At 43.0% G+C, this 21,634-nt stretch overlaps 1 protein-coding gene and 1 pseudogene across 2 annotated transcripts in view; both read left to right on the top strand.

Moving 5' to 3' along the window:
• The first annotated feature begins 534 nt into the window (after positions 1-534).
• LOC139539638 (coatomer subunit epsilon-like) lies at positions 535-7,019 on the top strand (annotated as a pseudogene).
• A 1,500-nt stretch (positions 7,020-8,519) lies between these two features.
• LOC139539659 (ceramide synthase 1-like) overlaps positions 8,520-21,634 on the top strand; it is an 82,813-nt gene continuing 69,698 nt past the window's right edge. Inside the window, exons 1-2 of one of the 2 annotated variants that reach the window (XM_071342817.1) lie at positions 8,525-9,827; positions 13,331-13,465. In XM_071342817.1, the coding sequence (XP_071198918.1) occupies positions 9,576-9,827; positions 13,331-13,465 (387 nt within the window). In that variant the 5' untranslated portion in view covers positions 8,525-9,575. Of the gene's footprint in view, positions 9,828-13,330; positions 13,466-21,634 lie in introns of both variants that reach the window. The other variant, XM_071342818.1, reaches the window with a different exon arrangement.

Genomic DNA, 21,634 nt, shown 5'->3' with positions numbered 1-21,634 from the left:
ATCCAGGACCTTTACACCAGGCAGTGTCAGAGGAAGGCCCTAAAAATTGTCAAAGACCCCAGTCATAGACTGTTCTCTCTACCACCGCATGGCAAGCGGTACCGGACTGCCAAGTCTTGGACAAAAAGGCTTCTCAACAGTTTTTACCCCCAAGCCATAAGACTCCTGAACATGTAATCAAATGGCTACCTGGACTATTTGCATTGTGTGCCCCCCCCAAACCCTCTTTTACTCTGCTGCTACTCTCTGTTTATCATATATGCACAGTCACTTTAACTATGCATTCATGTACATATGTACATACTACCTCAATTGGCCCAACCAACCAGTGCTCCCGCACATTGGCTAACTGGGCTATCTGCATTGTGTCAGTGCTAGAGGCATCACTACGGACCCTGGCTCGATTCCAGGCTGTATCACAACCGGCCGTGAATGGGAGTCCCATAGGGCGGCGCATAATTGGCCCAGCGTCGTTAGGGTTTGGCCGGGGTAGGCCGTCCGTTGTAAATAAGAATTTGTTCTTAACTGGGCAAGTGCCTAGTTAAATCAAAACGAAACTGACAGGAGAAGAAGAACATCGCCCATGCACCTTAGTAAATACGTTGTGTGATGACGCGTCGGCACTACGTGTCCAGGAAGTCATCCAGTCAACATGGCGGCGCAACAAGGAGATTTTGATGAGCTCTTCGATGTGAAAAATGCTTATTATATCAGCAGTTATCAACAATGTATAAATGAAGCCCAGAAAGTTAAGGTAATTATCTGATGGTAAACCGTTTGTACAATGTGGCTAAGCCTATATCTTTTTCAAGTGTCGCTGTATGACACTGAACTGTATAGCTAACAAATCAACTAGCTAACATCTCTATAGTAATGAACTAGCTAACGTTAAAACGAAAAAGAGTCAACTACTTATTTTCCCCTTTGCAGCCATCAACACCTGAGAAGGAGGTTGAGAGAGACATGTTTCTGTACAGAGCCTACATTGCACAGGTAACATAGCCGGGACAGTCAGTTTATAGGAGTGTACATTTTTGTTCCACCACCTATCAGCATGTGCAATTAGCGAACACGCCTCATTCTGTCTTGTTTCAGAGGAAGTATGCTGTGGTGATGGATGACATCAAGGCCAGTTCCTCGCCAAAGCTCCAGGCTGTCAAGATGTTTGCTGAGTATTGCTCCAACGAGGGCAAAAGGTCTGAACCCATTAGTTTTCAGAATTGTTATTGTAAACTGTCAATACACAACTCAAGATGAAATGCTCTTTGTTGACTCCTTAGCTGGCGTTACATTATTGTTGTTTTTTTGTGCAGGGATGCCGTTGTGGCTGAACTTGACAAGAAGATGGCCAAGAGTGTAGATGCGGCCAACACAACCTTCCTGGTCATGGCTGCGTCCATTTACTAGATGAACTCTGACGCTGCCCTGCGTTCCCTGCACCAGGGAGAAAGTCTGGAATGGTAAAGACAATCACAGGATACTATTAATGTTTGTAGCCCCTGTTATGGGTGATTCAGTACGTTTACGTCCCTCTTTTTCTTTTCAGCATGGCAATGACCATTCAGGTGCTGCTGAGTTTAGAACGTGTTGATATGGCAAGGTATGTCCGCTCAACACGGCATCTGATTTAAATTCCTTTTAAATACTTTTAAATAAATTGAGCTAAAAGGATTCAGCAAATTTAAGTGTTGATCATATATGGCATTGTTTACTTATTTTAACACCTGCCATTCAAAGGAAAGAGCTGAAGAAAATGCAGGAGCAGGACGAGGATGCCACACTGACCTAACTATCCACGGCTTGGGTCAACATCGCTGTTGTGAGTGTCAGCCCATAGTGAAGACCAGGCCATAAAATGAACACCAGCCAACTGCCAAATGCTGGTATATTTAGGTATTGGCAGGCAAGAATGTCTATTTCACAGGCCACGTAGGCGGGTGGTCAATTTGCAGGGTGGTCATCCCATTCGCATATGCAAATAAAAAGTGAGCACATGTGCGAGTTGTGATTTATAGCAGACAAATGCTGCAGTAGCTGTTTTCAAAATATTTATGCCATTTTGTTTCATAGCTGCTAATCGCATAAAGAAATACAAATCTATATCCCACCTCGCACAGCAACACTGCCTGGCTTTGTGCACTGTGGTGATAGATTAATTTTTGGAGGTGCTGCGCACAGGCATAAGTTTGTCTAATTTACTTGAAAGTGTACAAAGTGAGACTTTGTCCTTGTGTTTCTTGTATATTTACATTGTTTTGTTCACAAGCTTGGTTGTTTTTTTAATGTTAGTTTGAGTCTGCTGCTTCAACTGATAGCGAAGAGATGCCGTCTACTACTAGTGCGATTTTAAATCTCACACACACACACACACACACACAGACGCACCTGACACGACTCGAGTGGCCCCGTTACCACGGTAACCTCCCACCCTGGAATTTAGCAATATATCACATTACTTCTTACTAATAATTGTTTTAGCAAGATTACAAAGAATGGTCATCTATTTTTTGTTTTTGTATGGTGGAAAACGTTTTTTGGCTGGTATTTAAAAAAATCAGAGTGGCAGGTAGATTTTTCAATCTACCTGCCACAGTGGCTGGTGGACCAAAAAGGTCATTTTAGGCCCTGGTGAAGCCCCCTACATGCGAGAATACTTTAGTGCAGCGGGCCCTATTTGCCTTCCACCTGAAATAAATTGACTTTTATTGACAGATCACCACTCTCACTCTAAAAGTAGTCATCACTTTAGGATTGAATTCAGCTTTTTGTGCAGTCATTAAGAATAAAACTCAATTTCAGTTTTTCATCTGAACAGAAAAGAAAACTGGACTCATGCTTTTTTCCTTTTTTAAAGGGAGGAGAGAAGCTGCAGGATGCTTACTACATCTTCCAGGAGATGTCGGATAAGTACTCCCCAACTCTGCTTCTGCTTAATGGCCAGGCTGCCTGCCATATGGCCCACAACAAGTGGGAGGAGGCAGAGGGAGTTCTCCAGGAGGCACTAGACAAGGTCATTACTTGCCTCAAATGCACTCTAATATCTTATTCTACAGAGGAATCTGTAGAGATGTGTAAAGGGTTGTTTTTAAATAAAGATTAACACTAACTGATAGCATAACATTATAGGATGTTACAGTGACTTGAATAATACCATTTGAATTAGTTTAACCAATTGGTGATGTCTGTTGTCTCATCCAACCACAGAGCAATACAAGTTTAGTGTCATTTTAAGGGAAATACTTGCAACTTTTTCAATTGAACAGTAGGTGGTGCCAAATGCTATATTTTTGTCCCCGTGGCCTGCAGTTAATCTGAGATGAGAAAAAATTAATTGGCCAGAGCATAACCATTCCCTTTTTGTGGTGTCATGGAAGACTGATCCTTGGTTAAATACTTACACAAAAAGATCATCTCCCACATTTTACGCTCTTGTTTAGACTCTGACCAGTAATTGATGTGAATACACTAGTATTAAAGTTGTCATATACACATTTCAAAACGTGTGATTGAACATGTGTGAAGGAAGCAGGGTAGTGAGTAAGGTCATACAGTGCATTGAGACACTGCTGTGAGAAACTGGGTGTTTTCCAAACTCTGATTTCCCCCATAACAGGACAGCAGCCGCCCTGAGACTCTGATCAACCTGATTGTGCTGACCCAGCACTTGGTCAAAGCTCCTGAGGTGAGACTTTGGACCTATATCGGTTTATGGGGATTCCTCAGGTTTCGTCACAGATACAGAGAAATGTTTGTCTCAATCTAGGTTTGTTTTTGATTTGTTTGGCTGAAAGGTTTGCTGATATATTGTGCTCTTTTTAAACCGCAAGTAAAACTCAAGAACACTATTGTAGCGATAAAGCTTTTAAAAAATCTTCTCTGTGCCAGATTGAGGTGATAGTGAGTAAATGATCAATAGAATTGTTATTGTCTACAGAATGCTGTCTTCAATGGGTTCAATCTAATTACTGATAATTACCCAATCAAGGATATCTACAACTGGTGTATAAAGAGTAGACCTTGTTCTAATGATTTATGATAAATTATTTTTGGCATTAACTTCCTTAAAAGGATTCTCTGGTACTTTTCTATACTTTTTAGCCAGTAGTTCTGAAAGTAGCAATCACGAGTCAAAAGTGGTCCCCAAAAATTGCATCACATACAGTGCATTCAGGAAGTATTCAGAGCCCTTGACTTTTTCCACATTTTGTTGCGTTACAGCCTTATTCTAAAATATATTAAATAGTTTTTCATCAATCTACACTTTTTGTGTGTGTGTGCAAATGCATAAAAAATATAAAACAATCACATTTACATAAGTATTCAGACCCTTTACTCAGTGCTTTGTTGAAGCAACTTTGGCAGTGATTACAGCCTTGAGTCTTGGGTATGACGCTACGAGCTTGGGACACCTGTATTTGGGGAGTTTCTCCCATTCTTCTCTGCAGATCCCCTCAAGCTCTGTCAGGTTGGATGGGGAGCGTCGCTGCGCAGCTATTTTCAGGTCTCTTCAGAGATGTTTAATCGGGTTCAAGTCCGGGCTCTGTGTGGGCCACTCACAGACATTCAGAGACTTGTCCCAAAGCCACTCCTGTGTTGTTTTGGCTGTGTGCTTAGGGTTGTTGTCCTGTTGGAAGGTGAACCTTTTCCCTAGTCTGAGGTCCTGAGTGCTCTGGAGCAGGTTTTCATCAAGGATCTCTATGTACTTTGCTCCGTTCATCTTTCCCTCGATCCTGACTAGTCTCCCAGTCCCTGCCCCTGAAAAACATCACCACAGCATGATGCTGCCACCACCATGCTTCACCGTAGGGATGGTGCCAAGTTTCCTCCATATGTGACGCTTGGCATTCAGGCCAAAGAGTTAAATCTTGGTTTCATCAGACCAGAGAATCTTTTTTCTCATGGTCTGAGTCCTTAGGTGCCTTTTGGCAAACTCCTGTCTTTGAGCTCTATGGACAATTCCTTCGACCCCATGGCTTGGTTTTTGCTCTGTCATGCACTGTCAACTGTGGGACCTTATATAGACAGGTGTGTGCCTTTCCAAATCATGTACAATCAATTGATTTTACTACAGATGTACTCCAATCAAGTTGTAGAAACATCTCAAGGATGATCAGTAGAAACAGGATGCACCTGAGCTCAATTACGAGTCTCATAGCTTATGTAAATAAGGTATCTGTTTTTTAAAATTTTATACAACTGCAAACATTTCTAAAAAACTGTTTTCGCTTTGTCATTATGGGGTATTGTGTATAAAAAAAATAAAGTTTAATCCATTTTAGAATAACGCTGTAATGTGGGAAAAGGGAAGGGGTCTGAATACTTTCCGATTACACTATGTGCACCACGTCATTGTTCTCACTCTGCTGTGGGTGCATCTTGTTAGCTGCTAGGGGGCTGGCCCACGTTTGGGAAAATGTAGCACAACTTCCAGAAAAATAATTGCCTTCAAACTAGGGATTTCCTGGCTAATTGAGGTAAAACAGTAATTCTGCTCTTAGATTATGCATGTATGAACTACACAGTGACTGTTTACATGTACACTAATAATTCAATGTTAAACGGATTCATGGCAGTAGGCAGATTATGCAATAGTCATGTAAACAATTATCTTAACTGGCGTAAGGTCCACATTTTAAGTAAGCATACGCCGATTAAAACATCTGGTTTTCTGAGCAGTCTTTCAAATTATTAGGACATATAAACACCTTAATTGGCATTCCAGCTGTGTATTTGATTTGCGAATATGCCAGCGCCATCTGAGCGAGCCTCCCCTTTTAGCGCGAGTGAAGTGAGTTCGAAACAACAATGTATGTCTTAAAGTAGTTTTCGCATACAAACTCAGAATCAAATAGGCTTCCCAAAAATAAGATGTTCGCTGTGGTAGAACGTTTATTTTGATAGGTGATTTTCTACATTTATCAGTCCCATTAGGTAGCCTGATTTCAGAAGTGTTCATGTAAACAGGGTTATTAGGGAAATCGTTCTTCTTGCAAAGCATGTAAACGTTTTATTGGAATATTATATTAATCTGACTTCTCAATAATCACATGATTGTGTGCATGTAACCGTACTCATTGACACATCCAGCCCAAAGCGGAAGGTATAAAAAAAATAGTAAGTAGTTGCCGAAGTTCAGGAGCATGTCTTTAACATCAATCTGTTATGCATCTGTTCACAGGTAACCAACCGGTATCTCTCTCAACTGAAAGACGCCCATAGAGCTCACTGCTTCCTTAAAGATTACCTGGCCACGGTATGTTGATTACATTTGCTCGTACACAGTTCTGCTACATCTTGAATCAATGCATTCTACAGCTGTTGGTCAGTCTTTGCTCTCTTGGAACTAAATCAAATTATTTGATTGGTAGCACTGCAGGATATCTAGTCCAATGAGATCATTTAAAAACTGTCTGATTTTGACTCAGACTTCACTACACATAATTACCCAATAAAGAAGTGTAAATAAACATTAAAATGTCAGTTCGTTTCACTCAACGGACCAGGTTATTGCAGTGCACAACAGTTTTACAAGTTAAACATGTTCTACTGTGTGTTAAATGTAATTTTTTTTTTTGCCTCAGGAGAATGAATTTGACAGACTGGCGATGCAGTACGCTCCCACTGCGACTGTTTGACACAATGGAGGAATCTGCTTGGACCGCAAAACATTATGAATACTGGACACACAACTGATTTCTCCATATCTTTTTTGTCTATCAATATGGCAAACTCTAAATTGTATGGATTAAAATTGACATGCACATTTAGACATTTTTATATATTTTTTTTTAAACTATTTTTTTGCAGAACTTTATCATAATAATATGACCTTTTATGTGGTGGACACAGATTTTATTTATACTCTGAAGTAGTTGTAGTACATAAAATGTCCCTTTTGATAATGTCTCTGTTTGTAACATTTGCATTTCTCTAAATTGTAAAATGCCTCCTGTGTAACTGTTTTCTATAAACATTCCTCTGAATTGACAATACATGTTTTATGACCCTGTTTACACTCAGTGTGTGTCAGTGTGAAACTTTCTATTGAAATTCTTGTAATGCGGCCCGTTGATACTTGCTGGAGGTAGACCATCTTTTCCCCCTTATGTCTCATTCAAATCAAATTCATTTATATAGCCCTTCTTACATCAGCTGATATATCAAAGTGCTGTACAGAAACCCAGCCTAAAACCCCAAACAGCAAGCAATGCAGGTGTAGAAGCACGGTGGCTAGGAAAAACTCCCTAGAAAGGCCAAAACCTAGGAAGAAACCTAGAGAGGAACCAGTCTATGAGGGGTGGCCAGTCCTCCTGGCTGTGCCGGGTGGAGATTATAACAGAACATGGCCAAGATGTTCAAATGTTCATAAATGACCAGCATGGTCAAATAAGAATAATCACAGTAGTTGTTGAGGGTGCAACAAGTCAGCACCTCAGGAGTAAATGTCAGTTGGCTTTTCATAGCCTATCATTGAGAGTATCTCTACTGCTCCTACTGTCTCTAGAGAGTTGACAACAGCAGGTCTGGGACAGGTAACACGTCCAGTGAACAGGTCAGGGTTCCATAGCCGCAGGCAGAACAGTTGAAACTGGAGCAGCAGCACAGCCAGGTGGACTGGGGACAGCAAGGAGTCATCATGCCAGGTAGTCCTGAGGCATGGTCATAGGGCTCAGGTCCTCCAAGAGAGAGAAAGAAAGAATTAGAGAGAGCATAACTTAAATTCACACAGGACACCGGATAAGACAGGAGAAATACTCCAGATATAACAAACTGACCCTAGCCCCCCGACACATAAACTACTGCAGCATAAATACTGGAGGCTGAGACAGGAGGGGTCAGGAGACACTGTGGCCCCATCCGATGATACCCCCGGACAGGGCCAAACAGGAAGGATATAACCTCACCCACTTTGCCAAAGCACAGCCCCCGCACCACTAGAGGGATATATTCAACCACCAATTTACCATCCTGAGACAAGGCCGAGTATAGCCCACAAAGATCTCCGCCACGGCACAACCCAAGGGGGGTGCCAGCCCAGACAGGAAGACCATGTCAGCGACTCAACCAACTCAAGTGACGCACCCCTCTTAGGGACGGCATGGAAGAGCATCAGTAAACCAGTGACTCAGCCCCTGTAATAGGGTTATAGACAGAGAATCCCAGTGGAGAGAGGGGAACCGGCCAGGCAGAGACAGCAAGGGCGGTTCGTTAAAGGTTGAGATCGAGTCTGCGTCTCTCACATGGGTACGCAGACCATTCCATAAAAATGGAGCTCTATAGGAGAAAACCCTGCCTCCAGCTGTTCACAGATTAACTTTTATTTTGCATGTGAAATTATCTATTTTGTAAATGAGTGGGCCATTCAATTCATGTAGAAATTCCTCTACAGTATTAACGTGTTTTTTTGGAGAAGTCGGCATCCTGTACTTGTTGTGCATCGTGCTGCTGTTACATGTTGCATTGTCGCTTTAAATTATCTCCGGTATTAATCCCAGCAGTTGAAGAAGATAGCCGCACATAATTACGTCACGGCAACGCTGCTTTTTCTACATTAAACTCGAATTTTAAATTAAAGTGGCATTCGGAGCGGGTGGTGAACACCCGCTAGTCGCGCCGGTAAAAACGTTTACTATACTTGTATTATTATATTCAAGTGACTGCCATATGGAATTATGTTCTACATTGATTCCCATTAAAACAGCGCGCATTTTTCTGTCACTTGTCAAGAGGCAGAGAGCGCAGACACAGCCAGGACACGACGTTGATCACCAGCAGTGGCACGGCACAGGAAACCGAACATTGAGGATATATATTCTAGATTTTTGTCGGCGTTAATTTAAAAAACAGTATTAGAAAGGTTTCAATTCCACTGGTTTGGTGTCTGGTATGACTAGGTTATTCTAGTTGATGAAATGACGGCGAGATGTTATATAAAGCGAATAACGGAGATGAGATTATACAGAATATAACGTTAGGTTCACTAGAATCACATGTGATACTTCGACTGTACCGATATTTATGGCACATTAGGTAGCCAGATAATACTTGCTGGATTTTTTTATTGTAATTTAAAGGTGATTTGACAGCTATATCTAATCTCAGAAAGATTCAGCTAGCTAGTTTGGTAGCTGTTGTAAATGCTGGTCTATCCAGTAGTGTGCATTTAATTTAGCTAACCGTAGACGGCTGACAAGCTAGCTAAAATGATGAGGTAGTAGGCGTAAAATAATCCCCACCATTCTGAACAATGTTTACTGGATCATAGAATATATGTAATATTACAATATAGATAGCTAATTACGTTGGCTAATAAATAAAACGACCCGGCTATTACCCTTGGTTTTTGTGGGCCTATATTCCAATCTGACATTAATTGTTACCTATGCGAAATGGGCCCACATTTTAAATTAGAAAACAAAGAATTAGGCAGGCTACTTGAGAGGTTAAACTGATTACAGTTTTTCCGCGTTTTTAGGATAGCTGCTGGCTAGCTAGTTTGGAAGTGTAGGAGCTTGCCGCTCTGTGTTCCTAAACCAGGGTCAGTTTTCTAAATCGACGTTTTCAGTGCCGCCACAATGGACAGTCATACCGGCGACGACATGAGTGTCGGGGAGGTGGAACCCATGCCTGGCTATGCGGATCTCATAACGAGAGCATCAACAGTGATGCCCAGTGCCTTGAGAGGCTGTAGCACTTGCGGTCTAGAGCTCTCCAAAAGGACGCTCCTGGATAACGCTTATATTACCTGGACCGAAATCGGCCTTTTCTTCATCTGCGCGATTATGTGGACGCAGATACGACGGGGACTAACAGAATGTCTGTTCCAGGTAGATACAGAAGCATTCTCAGCCTTCCACTCATTTTTGAATACTATACATCCACATATACACATTTCCCCACAAATGCATACATTCCTTCTTCAAGCACCATGAGCCGTATTCTCGTTCCCTAACTATAGGGGCCTTCTTTCAGAGTGCAGCCTTCATGGCTCACTATAAGGGTGTTGTTAATGTCCCATGTTTCATGTACCTTGCAGTATTAGTGGAATAAGAATAATTTGATTTCAATAATGATTAATCACATTTGACTTGTGAAGCCCACCACAGGATATGAAACACTGGTCCCTTTCTCTGGTATAATAACATTAATTATTCTCTTGCTGAATTCAACAATTGTTACTGGGACTTGTCCTCTTGACAAGTTCATCATGATACCCATCAAATTGAAGCATATTAGGAAGACCTTCATTCTGAGGAAGGCTATGCGTAAGGCCTATATACTACGTTCAGATACCTTGAGTCTCTGTGTGTGTCATGTGGCCAAGATGAAGATCAGATACCAGGTTTAAGGTAACTGATTCAGTCAGATTACAAAAACCCTTTACCACAGCTAACGAGGCTGCTATAGAATAACAACTCCCAGGTTACAAAGACCAGAGCAGAGATGGAGAAAGCAAGCTTTGCAGAGGGGATTAAGGACCCATACACGGAAACCACAGACCTCCCTCATCACTGGGGATTGACTTAAGACAGTAGACTGGTTAGGAAATCAATGCATGTGAGATCTAGTCTACTACAATATTGTCTCACAAACTGCTGTCACAGCACTAACACACGCGGGCTGTTTCTTAATTCCATTATTTACTTTTGAGATTTGTGTGTATTGTTGTGAATTGTTAGATATTACTGCACAGTTGGAGCTCGGAACACAATCATTTCGCTACACCCGCAATAACATCTGCTATCTATGTAACAGTTTAACTTTACGGCGTCCCCTCGCCCCGACACGGGCGCGAACCAGGGACCCTCTGCACACATCAACAACAGTCGCCCACGAAGCATCGTTACCCATCGCTCCACAAAGGCCACGGCCCTTGCAGCTCAAGGGGAAACACTACTTCTAGGTTTCAGAGCAAGTGACGTAACTGATTGAAACGCTATTAGCACGTACCCGCTAACTAGCTAGCCATTTCACATCCGTTACATCTACACTACCGGTCAAAAGTTTTAGAACACCTACTCATTCAAGGGTTTTTCTTTATTTTTTTTTACAATTTTCTACATTGAAGAATAATAGTGAAATAACACATATGGAATCATGTAGTAACCAAAAAAGTGTTAAACAAATCAAAATATATGTATGTTGATGACAGCTTTGCACACTCTTGGCATTCTCTCAACCAGCTTCACCTGGAATGCTTTTCCAACAGTCTTGAAGGAGTTCCCACATATGCTGAGCACTTGTTGGCTGCTTTTCCTTCACTCTGCGGTCCGACTCATCCCAAACCATCTCAATTTGGTTGAGGTTGGGGGATTGTGGAGGCCAGGTCATCTGATGCAGCACTCCATCACTCTCCTTCTTGGTAAAATATCCCTTACACAGCCTGGAGGTGTGTTGGGTCATTGTCCTGTTGAAAAATAAATGATAGTCCCACTAAGCCCAAACCAGATAGGATGGCACAGAATGCTGTGTTGGCCATGCTAGTTAAGTGTGCCTTGAATTCTAAATAAATCACTGACAGTGTCACCAGCAAAGCACCCCTACACCATGCTTTACAGTGGGAAATACACATGCAGAGATCATCCGTTCACGCACACTGCGTCTCACAAAGACACGGCGGTAGGAACTAAAAATCTAATAGGAACTAAAAATCATAATAACATGGTCTAGAATGGTCCACCACCCTAAGGACATCTAGCCAACTTGACACAACTGTGGGAAGCATTGGAGTCAACATTGGCCAGCATTCCTGTGGAACTTTTTCGAAATTTTGTAGAGTCCATGCCCCGATAAATCGAGGCTGTTCTGAAGGGAAAAGGGGTGCAACTCAATATTAGGAAGGTGTTCCTAATTTTCTGTATACTCATTGTAGACGGATTGTCTGACAAGGTCACAAAAATGATGCACGCGTATCGATGTGGCCAGAAGCTGTGCGTTGTTGCCGTGTGTTGCGTCATTGTAAATAAGAATTTGTTCATAATTGGCTTGCCTGGATAAATAAAGGTAAAGAACAAATTGTGATTTTGAACATGCAGATAGCTAGCAACAATGACAAAAATCTGCCATGTTGGGAATCGGAAGGGGCTCGTTTCAGCTAGTTTAATCTTGTTCTTGATGCAATGTCTTGATTTTAGGTGTTTTGACTGATTTCATGACAATGCTAATATGGCAAAAAAAAATGCTATCTAGCTAACCAACAACTGTAAAGATGTATTTGAGAGACAAGTGCTTATTGTGCAAATGTATTTATGTTTTCAATAAACATTTGGAGACAAAATATAGTTACATCGTGTCAACAATATAAGCCAAACGCATCTGTTTTGCCCCATAGTTGCACACGTACAGGTTTTGTTGGCACAGATGTGGTCAGAGAATACAGGGAATGGGCTGTTTTTCCTCTTAGTCACCATTACTATGGATGAGAAATGGCTTGAGGATTGAAAGTTAAAATGATTCCCACTCATGAGTCACTAAACTATTACAAATTGATGCAATGCTATGGGGGTATTTCTCCAATTCCGTGTTTTGTGTGTATTGCGTAAAATGCACCATACAATGATCGAGAAGTGGGTTCAGTGTCAGGTAAACCATGTTAATGAAAAAGAGCATCCAGTGATGCATTGAGGTTAACCTGCCGCCTTAGCTAGCTTTCATCTGAGAGGAATGGGTCACTGTGGACTTCAATATATCAGAACAACTACAACCTCTTGTAGAATTAAGGTACGCCATAAATAAAACACAAGGCATATTCTTGCCACTAGGGGGGTGCCATTTCGACATAGTCCAGATTCGTCTCCAAATTAAACTGCCTCGTACTCAATTCTTGCTCGTACAATATGCATATTATTATTACTATTGGATAGAAAACACTCTCTAGTTTCTAAAACCGTTTGAATTATGTCTGTGGGTGAAACAGAACTCGACTTAGAGCGATTTTCCTATGTGTATGTCAGAATTCAGAATTGTACTGGCTGTTCTGAGATCTGTGTATTAATTTGCCTGTCCTCTATTGGTTGAGATGCACTGCATACGCCTTCCCCTGGGTGTCAGCGAATAGGGAGACTTGAAATGGAGTCTCTGTGTAATTCCCAAAGTTTATAAATTGATTGGAATCACGGTGGCCATTCTTTTGGATCTGCGCTCGGGCGCGAAGAGGAGCTTTGCATATCGTTGTGGAAGCTCTGGTTTTAGCTCCTTAGATAATTCCGGTCATGTTTTTATTCGATATAAGCTTTAAAGACATCATAATCTTGTTATTTTGAACCGAATTATTTCAGTTTTTATCAGTTTATTGCGATTTTCTGGCATTTCTTTGTGACGCACTTTCAAGAGTTGGACACTTTCCCTGTACATGCCGAACGTTAGTGGCCATTTCGACAGGACAAGAGGACATCTTTCGACCAAAAGACGATTAGACCGGAGAAAGGACACATTGCCCAAGATTCTGATGGAAGCTCAGCTAATAGTAAGAACTATTTATGCTGATAAATCGTTGTTCTGTTGAAAAATGGTAAACGCATAAGCTGCCATTTTTTTTTGGGTAGCTTCGCTTTGGCGCAACTTGTATTGCGCAGTAAGGTTAATTTTAAAAATGTAATTCAGCGATTGCATTAAGAACTAATTTGTCTTTCAAATGCTGTCCACGCTGTATTTTTTAGTCAAGTTTATGATTATTTAATGATTAGACTAAGTCACTCTCCAAGATGGCGCCCGACATTTTCTGCCCAGTTTAGCTACTTTTCTCATTGTATAACCACGATTTTTGTGGCTAAATATGCACATTTTCGAACAAACTCTATATGCATTGTGTAATATGATGTTACAGGACTGTCATCTGAAGAATTCTGAGAATGTTAGTGAAAGAATTAATATATTTTGGTGGCGATAACGTTATCACCCCTTTTGCATTGATTCAATGCTGGGGTGATGTTAGCTCATGTGGTATGCTAATATAACGATATATTGTGTTTTCGCTGTAAAACACTTAGAAAATCTGAAATATTGTCTGGATTCACAAGATCTGTGTCTTTCGATTGCTGTAGGCTGTGTATTTTTCTGAAATGTTTTAGGATGAGTATTTTGGTAATTGACGTCGGTCTCTGTAATTATTCCGGCTGCTTCCAACGCTATTTCAGATTGCAGCTGCAATGTACAACTGTGATTTATACCTGAAAAATGCACATTTTTCTAAAAAAACATATCCTATACCATAAATATGTTATCAGACTGTCATCTTATGAAGTTGTTTCTTGGTTAGTGGCTATATATATCTTTATTTAGTCGAATTAGTGATAGCTACTGATGCAGGAAAAAAATGGTGGACAAAAAAAAGTTGTGTGTTTTGCTATGGTGGTTAGCTAATAGAAATACATATTTTGTCTTCCCTGCAAAACATTTAAAAAATCGGAAATGATGGCTGGATTCACAAGATCTGTATCTTTCATTTGGTGTCTTGGACTTGTGATTTCATGAACATTTGATTATATGATATCCCTGTGGCTTTAGGCTAGGCTATGCTAGTCAGCTTTTTTGATGGGGGGGATCCCGGATCCGGGTTTGTGACTCTATAAAGGTTAAAGCTCCTGGGTGCTCCTGCTCCACTACTCCTTAAATATTTGAAGCTGTCAGCAAACAATGCCCACAACCTCTGTCTCTGTGGCAGCATGGGCTTATAAAGGAGCATCTGAGATGGAAATGGAGAAGAGAGAGAGATGGTGTTACAGCGATAGGACCCACAGTGAACCTACTGACTGACTGACTGACTCATGCAGTTACAGTAGTCTCTCTGTACCCCTACAAACACCCCGACCACGCAGGAAAAACTCTTGGCACTAGTGAGCTATAACTAGAACACATACTTCTATCCCTGAAAATCTGATATTGAGTCTGACATTGTGGCTCATGTCTTCACATAAGATGGCCTTTGACTTTACTGTCAAAAACTCCTTTTAAGGACTTTCTATTTAGAGGATAGATACGCACATTGGTTGGGTGTCTCATATTGGTTGGGTGTCTCATATTATTATTGTTTATTATAGTGAACTGAGTTAGATCGGAAGCTTGTGTGGTAGAGCTTTGTAAACAAAAAGGGAGTAATGAGGTGATCTACGGGACTTTAATGAGGACCGGCCAACATTTTGATAGAGGATGCAGTGGTGCGTATTTAAACTGGGCGCTATTTTACATTTTTTCATTTGATTTATTTTACCTTTGTTTAACCAGGTAGGCAAGTTGAGAACAAGTTCTCATTTACAACTGCGACCTGGCCAAGATAAAGCAAAGCAGTTCGACACATACAACAACACAGAGTTACACATGGAGTAAAACAAACATACAGTCAATAATACAGTACAAAAATAAGTCGATATACAATGTGAGCAAATGTGGTTGAGATAAGGGAGGTAAAGGCAAAAAAAAGCCCACGGTGGCGAAGTAAATACAATATAGCAATTAAAAACACTGGAATTGTAGATTTGCAGTAGGTGAATGTGCAAAGTAGAAATACTGGGGTGCAAGGGAGCAAAATAAATAAATACAGTAGGGGATGAGGTAATTGTTTGGGCTATTTATCGATGGGCTATGTACAGGTGCAGTGATCTGTGAGATCTGTGAGCTGCTCTGACAGCTGGTGTTTAAAGCTGGTGAGGGAGATAAGAGTTTCCAGTTTCAGAGATTTTTGCGCCACCCAGAATCCCGGGTGGCGCAGTGGTCTAGGGCACTGCATCGCAGTGCTAGCTGCGCCACCAGAGTCTCTGGGTTCGCGCCCAGGCTCTGTCGCAGCCGGCCGCAACCGGGAGATCCGTGGGGCGACGCACAATTGGCATAGCGTCGTCCGGGTTAGGGAGGGTTTGGCCGGTAGGGAGGGTTTGGCCGGTAGGGATATCCTTGTCTCAGTATGTAAAAATGTAATAGAAATGTATGCACTCTCCTGTAAGTCGCTCTGGATAAGAGCGTCTGCTAAATGACTAAAATGTAAATGTAAATGTAGTTCGTTCCAGTCATTGGCAGCAGAGAACTGGAAGGAGAGGCGGCCAAAGGAGGAATTGGCCCCGGGGGTGACCAGTGAAATACACCTGCTGGAGCGCGTGCTACGGGTGGGTGCTACTATGGTGACCAGCGAGCTGAGATAAGGTGGGACTTTACCTAGCAGGGTCTTGTAGATGACCTGGAACCAGTGGGTTTGGCGACGAGTATGAAGCGAGGGCCAGCCAACGGGATCATACAGATCACAGTGGTGGGTAGTATATGGGGCTTTGGTGACAAAACGGATGGCACTGTGATAGACTGCATCCAATTTGTTGAGTAGGGTGTTGGAGGCTATTTTGTAAATGACATCGCCGAAGTCGAGGATCGGTAGGATGGTCAGTTTTATGAGGGTATGTCTGGCAGCATGAATGAAGAATGCTTTGTTGCGAAATAGGAAGCCAATTCTAGATTTAACTTTGGATTGGAGATGTTTGATGTGAGTCTGGAAGGAGAGTTTACAGTCTAAGCAGACACCTAGGTATTTGTAGTTGTCCACATATTCTAAGTCAGAACCGTCCAGAGTAGTGATGCTGGGCGGGCGGGCAGGTGTAGGCAGCGATCGGTTGAAGAGCATGCATTTAGTTTTACTTGTATTTAAGAGCAGTTGGAGGCTACGGAAGGAGAGTTGTATGGCATTGAAGCTCTTCTGGAGGGTAGTTAACACAGTGTCCAAAGAAGGGCCAGAAGAATACAGAATGGTGTCGTCTGCGTCATTTGAGAAACCGAGGCTGTTGAGTCTGCTGAGGAGGATGTGGTGATTGACAGAGTCGAAAGCCTTGGCCAGGTCAATGAATACGGCTCCACAGTATTGTTTCTTATCGATGGAGGTTAAGATATCGTTTAGGACCTTGAGCGTGGCTCTGAAACCAGATTGCATAGCGGAGAAGGTACGGTGGGATTCGAAATGGTCGGTGATCTGTTTGTTAACTTGGCTTTCGAAGACCTTAGAAAGGCAGGGTAGGATAGATATAGGTCTGTAGCAGTTTGGGTCAAGAGTGTCCCCCCTTTGAAGAGGGGGATGACCGCAGCTGCTTTCCAATCTTTGGGAATCTCAGATGACACGAAAGAGAGGTTGAACAGGCTCGTAATAGGGGTTGCAACAATTTCGGCAGATAATTTTTCGAAAGAAAGGGTCCAGATATTCTAGCCCGGCTGATTTGAAGGGGTCCAGATTTTGCAGCTCTTTCAGAGCATCAGCTGACTGGATTTGGGAGAAGGAGAAATGGGGAAGGCTTGGGCGAGTTGCTGTGGGGGGTGCAGTGCTGTTGACCGGGGTAGGGGTAGCCAGGTGGAAAGCATGGCCAGCCGTAGAAAAATGCTTATTGAAATTCTCAATTATAGTGGATTTATCGGTGGTGACAGAGTTTCCTATCCTCAGTGCAGTGGGCAGCTGGGAGGAGGTGCTCTTATTCTCCATGGACTTTACAGTGTCCCAGAACTTTTTTGAGTTTGTGTTGCAGGAAGCAAATTTCTGCTTGAAAAAGCTAGCCTTGGCTTTTCTAAGTGCCTGTGTATATTTGTTCCTAACTTCCCTGAAAAGTTGCATATCTCGGGGGCTGTTCGATGCTAATGCAGGATGCCACAGGATGTTTTTGTGCTGGTTAAGGGCAGACAGGTCTGGAGAGAACCAAGGGTTATATCTGTTCCTGGTTCTAAATTTTTTGAATGGGGCATGCTTATTTAAGATGGTGAGGAAGGCATTTTTAAAGAATAACCAGGCATCCTCTACTGACGGGATGAGGTCAATATCCTTCCAGGATACCCGGGCCAGGTTGATTAGAAAGGCCTGCTCACTGAAGTGTTTCAGGGAGCGTTTGACAGTGATGAGTGGAGGTCGTTTGACCGCTGACCCATTACGGATACAGGCAATGAGGCAGTGATCGCTGAGATCTTGGTTGAAAACAGCTGAGGTGTATTTAGAGGGCAAGTTGGTTAGGATGATATCTATGAGGGTGCCCGTGTTTACAGATTTGGAGTTGTACCTGGTAGTAATACAGAACTCTGCAATCTATCTTTGCAGTAGATTGCAACACCGCCCCCTTTGGCCGTTCTATCTTGTCTGAAAATGTTGTAGTTAGGGATGGAGATTTCAGAGTTTTTGTGGTCTTCCTAAACCAGGATTCAGACACGGCTAGGACATCCGGGTTGGCAGAGTGTGCTAAAGCAGTGAATACAACAAACTTAGGGAGGAGGCTTCTAATGTTAACATGCATGAAACCAAGGCTTTTACGGGTACAGAAGTCAACAAAAGAGAGCGCCTGGGGAATAGGAGTGGAGCTAGGAACTGCAGGGCCTGGATTAACCTATACATCGCCAGAGGAACAGAGGAGGAGTAGGATAAGTCATCTAGGACGTCCGGAACAGAGAGTAAAAGGAGCAGGTTTCTGGGGGCGATAAAATAGATTCAAGGTATAATGTACAGACAAAGGTATGGTAGGATGTGAATACAGTGGAGGTAAACCTAGGCATTGAGTGATGATGAGAGACAGCATCCACAGTTTTAAGAGTAGTGGCTGCTGCATTCCCATAAACTGTGTCACCAAAGTCAAGAACTGGCAGGAAAGTTGACTGTACTATCTGCTTCCTGCTGTTTAGGGAGAGGCATCTATTTCCATAAAAGAAGCCTACTTTAAATCTCAGCTTCTTAACTACAGTAGCTCATACATATGTTTTTTAAACGTCAAATTATTGTCAATCTAAAAGCCTAGATATTTATAGGCAGGAACCTGCTAGATGAAATAACCATCCAATGCATAAATGTTTAATCCATCTGAAATATTGATACGAGAATTAAAAAACTGCATACATTTAGTTTTTCCCGCATGAAGTTCCAATTTTTAATCAACAAGGACTTTCTGCAAGGTGACAAAATCAGATTGCAGCTCTAACTTAGCCTGTTCAGCCGTAGGGGCAATAGTGTACATAACAGTGTCAGCTGCATACAAATACATGTTACAGGTTTTTGCAGATAGACCAATATTATTCACACTGAGTATACAAACATTAGGAACACCTGCTCTTTCCATGACAGACTGACAAGGTGAATCCGGGTGAAAGCTATGATCCCTTATTGATGTCACTTGTTAAATCCACTTCAATCAGTGAAGACAGGTTAAAGAATGATTTTTAAGCCTTGAGACAATTGAGACATTGATTGTGTGTGTGCAATTCAGAGGGTGAATGGGCAAGACAAAATATGTAAGTGCCTTTGAACGGGGTATGGTAAGAGGTGTGTCAAGAATTGCAACATTGTTGGGTTTTTCATGCTCAACATTTTCCCATATGTATCAAGAATGGTCTACCACCCAAAGGACATCAAGCCAACTATGGAAGGCATTGGAGTCAACATGGGCCAGCATGGGGGAGGGGGGTTAAATAGTGGACAGGTCCCAAAATCGATCCCTGCGAGACACCTTTAGTAATAAATATTGAGGTAACTTGACCTGACACAATCAGAAAGCACACATCGTGTCCCATCTGACAGATAGTTCCCAAACCACTTGTAGGCTAACGGTTGGCCATGCTGTGTTTTGGTTACACAACAGAAAGGAACCAGCCTGTGCATGGTACTAAGGTTCTGTCATGTCTCACTGAACACCGTCCGACGACGACGCATCTTTGGCAGCTGCAACTGGCCTGTCCTACGACGACTCAACTTCGGCAGCTGCAACTGTCACTGACCGACCCGCACCGTGTCCCTGTGTGTGTGTGTGTGTGTGTGGGGGGGTACTGTCACGGATCCCTCCGATACTGTTGCTCATTCCGTGAACCAGTTCCGGAGGTCTACGTCACCGGCCTCTAGGCATCACTGAACTGTTTCATTACACACACCTGGTTCCCATTTTCCCTGATTAGTAATTGTTTAATTCTGCCCTCTGTTCACCATTGTCTTGGTCAGTTATTGTTCCCTTGTCCGTTGGTCTTGTGAGTACCTGTGCTTTGTTGTTTCGGCTTTGGTGCTGCGTGTATTGTGCACTTGTGATTACGGGTCTCGTCCCGGGTATTGTTGTGCACTTGTTATTATGGGTCTCATCCCTTGTATTTATTAGAGGTTTTACCTCGCTCTTTTGTGTGGGTTAAATCCCCTTGTGTTTTTGTATACGTGTTTGTTTTGGGCTTCATCCACGTGCCTTTCATGGCATGTTGTATTTTTGGGTGTAGTATTAAAACCCCCTATTATGTATTCCTGTCTATAATAATTTATACAACGTGACAGTATGAGTGTGTTACTGTGTGTGTGCGTGACTTTCACGTTCACTTCCTGCTGCTGTGCGGTGCCTCAGTTGCCGCTCAGGAGGAGAAGACTTGGGCTGCAACTGGGGACAAGGCTCAGCCATGCTGGCTCAGCACACCCAGCTCCTATTATTGCGGTCAATAGGGCCCTGATACATGGCCTGCCTGCTTCTCAACAGCCACAGCGCCTCAGGGCCCAGCCAAATGCGCCAGACCAAAGTGAAATGCACTCAGCAGCAGTTTATAACCCCTATTATGAATTCCTCACTCCCTTCCCTCCCACTGCCACACACAGCTAATACATGTAGGTGAAGCATTAACCTGGTTTGAGGGCTTATCAGCGTCAGGCTGTCTCAAAATCACTTGAGAAGGTGCCCTCAACCGCAGGTCTAGAATCAGATTACCCTACCCCATGATCCTAATCTTAAGGTGCTGTCACGCCCTGACCGTAGATATCTTGTTATTTTCTATGTTTGGTTGGTCAGGGTGTGACTCAGGTGGGAAACTCTATGTTCTTTATTTCTATGTTTTGGCCGGGTATGGTTCTCAACCAGGGACAGCTGTCTATCGTTGTCTCTGATTGGGAATCATACTTTGGCAGCCTGTTTTGCCACCTTAGTTTTGTGGGATGTTGTTTTTTTGTTAGCTCTGTGAAGCCTACAGAACGTGACGTTCGTTATTCTTTTGTTGTTTTGTTTGGTGTTCTGAGTAAATAAAGTATCATGAACACGTACCACGCTGCACCTTGGTCCACTTCTTCCGACGAGCATGACAGAACTACCCACCACAAACGGACCAAAAAGCGTGGTAAGGAGGAATGGACATGGGAGGACTTCCTGAATGGGAAAGGATCCTGGACGTGGGAGGAGATCCTGGCGGGAAAGTATCGCCTGCCCTGGGAGCAGGTGGAAGCAGCGAGGAAAGCGGAGGCAGCAAGTAAAAGGGCCCAGAATTAACCAGGGTCACGGCTGGCACGAAAGACCGGGAGGCCACTCCCCAATTTTTTTGGGGGGGACACACGAGGAGATTGGCTGAGTCAGGTTGGAGACCTGAGCCAACTCCTCGTGCTTACTGTAGGGAGCGTGGTACTGGTCAGAAACCGTGTTATGCGGTGGAGCGCATGGTGTCTCCAGTGCGCGTTCACAACCCGGTGCGCTACATTCCAGCTGTCCGCATCGGCCGGGCTAGAGTAGGCATCCAGCCAGGACGGATGGTGCCGGCTCAGCGCATCTGGCCGCCAGTGCGTCTCTACGGCCCAGGATATCCTGCGCCGGCTCTGCCCACTTGTGTCTCCGGTGCGTCTGCACAGCCCCAGTGCGTCCTGTGCCAGCGCCCCGCCTTAGCCGGGCGAAGGTAACCATCCAGCCAGGACAGG

This window comes from Salvelinus alpinus, chromosome 15, assembly GCF_045679555.1.
Source record: "Salvelinus alpinus chromosome 15, SLU_Salpinus.1, whole genome shotgun sequence".
In the NCBI taxonomy this organism is placed as follows: Eukaryota; Metazoa; Chordata; class Actinopteri; order Salmoniformes; family Salmonidae; genus Salvelinus; species Salvelinus alpinus.
Note: the sequence above shows the minus strand (reverse complement) of the source record. Positions and strands in the feature narration are given on the sequence as shown.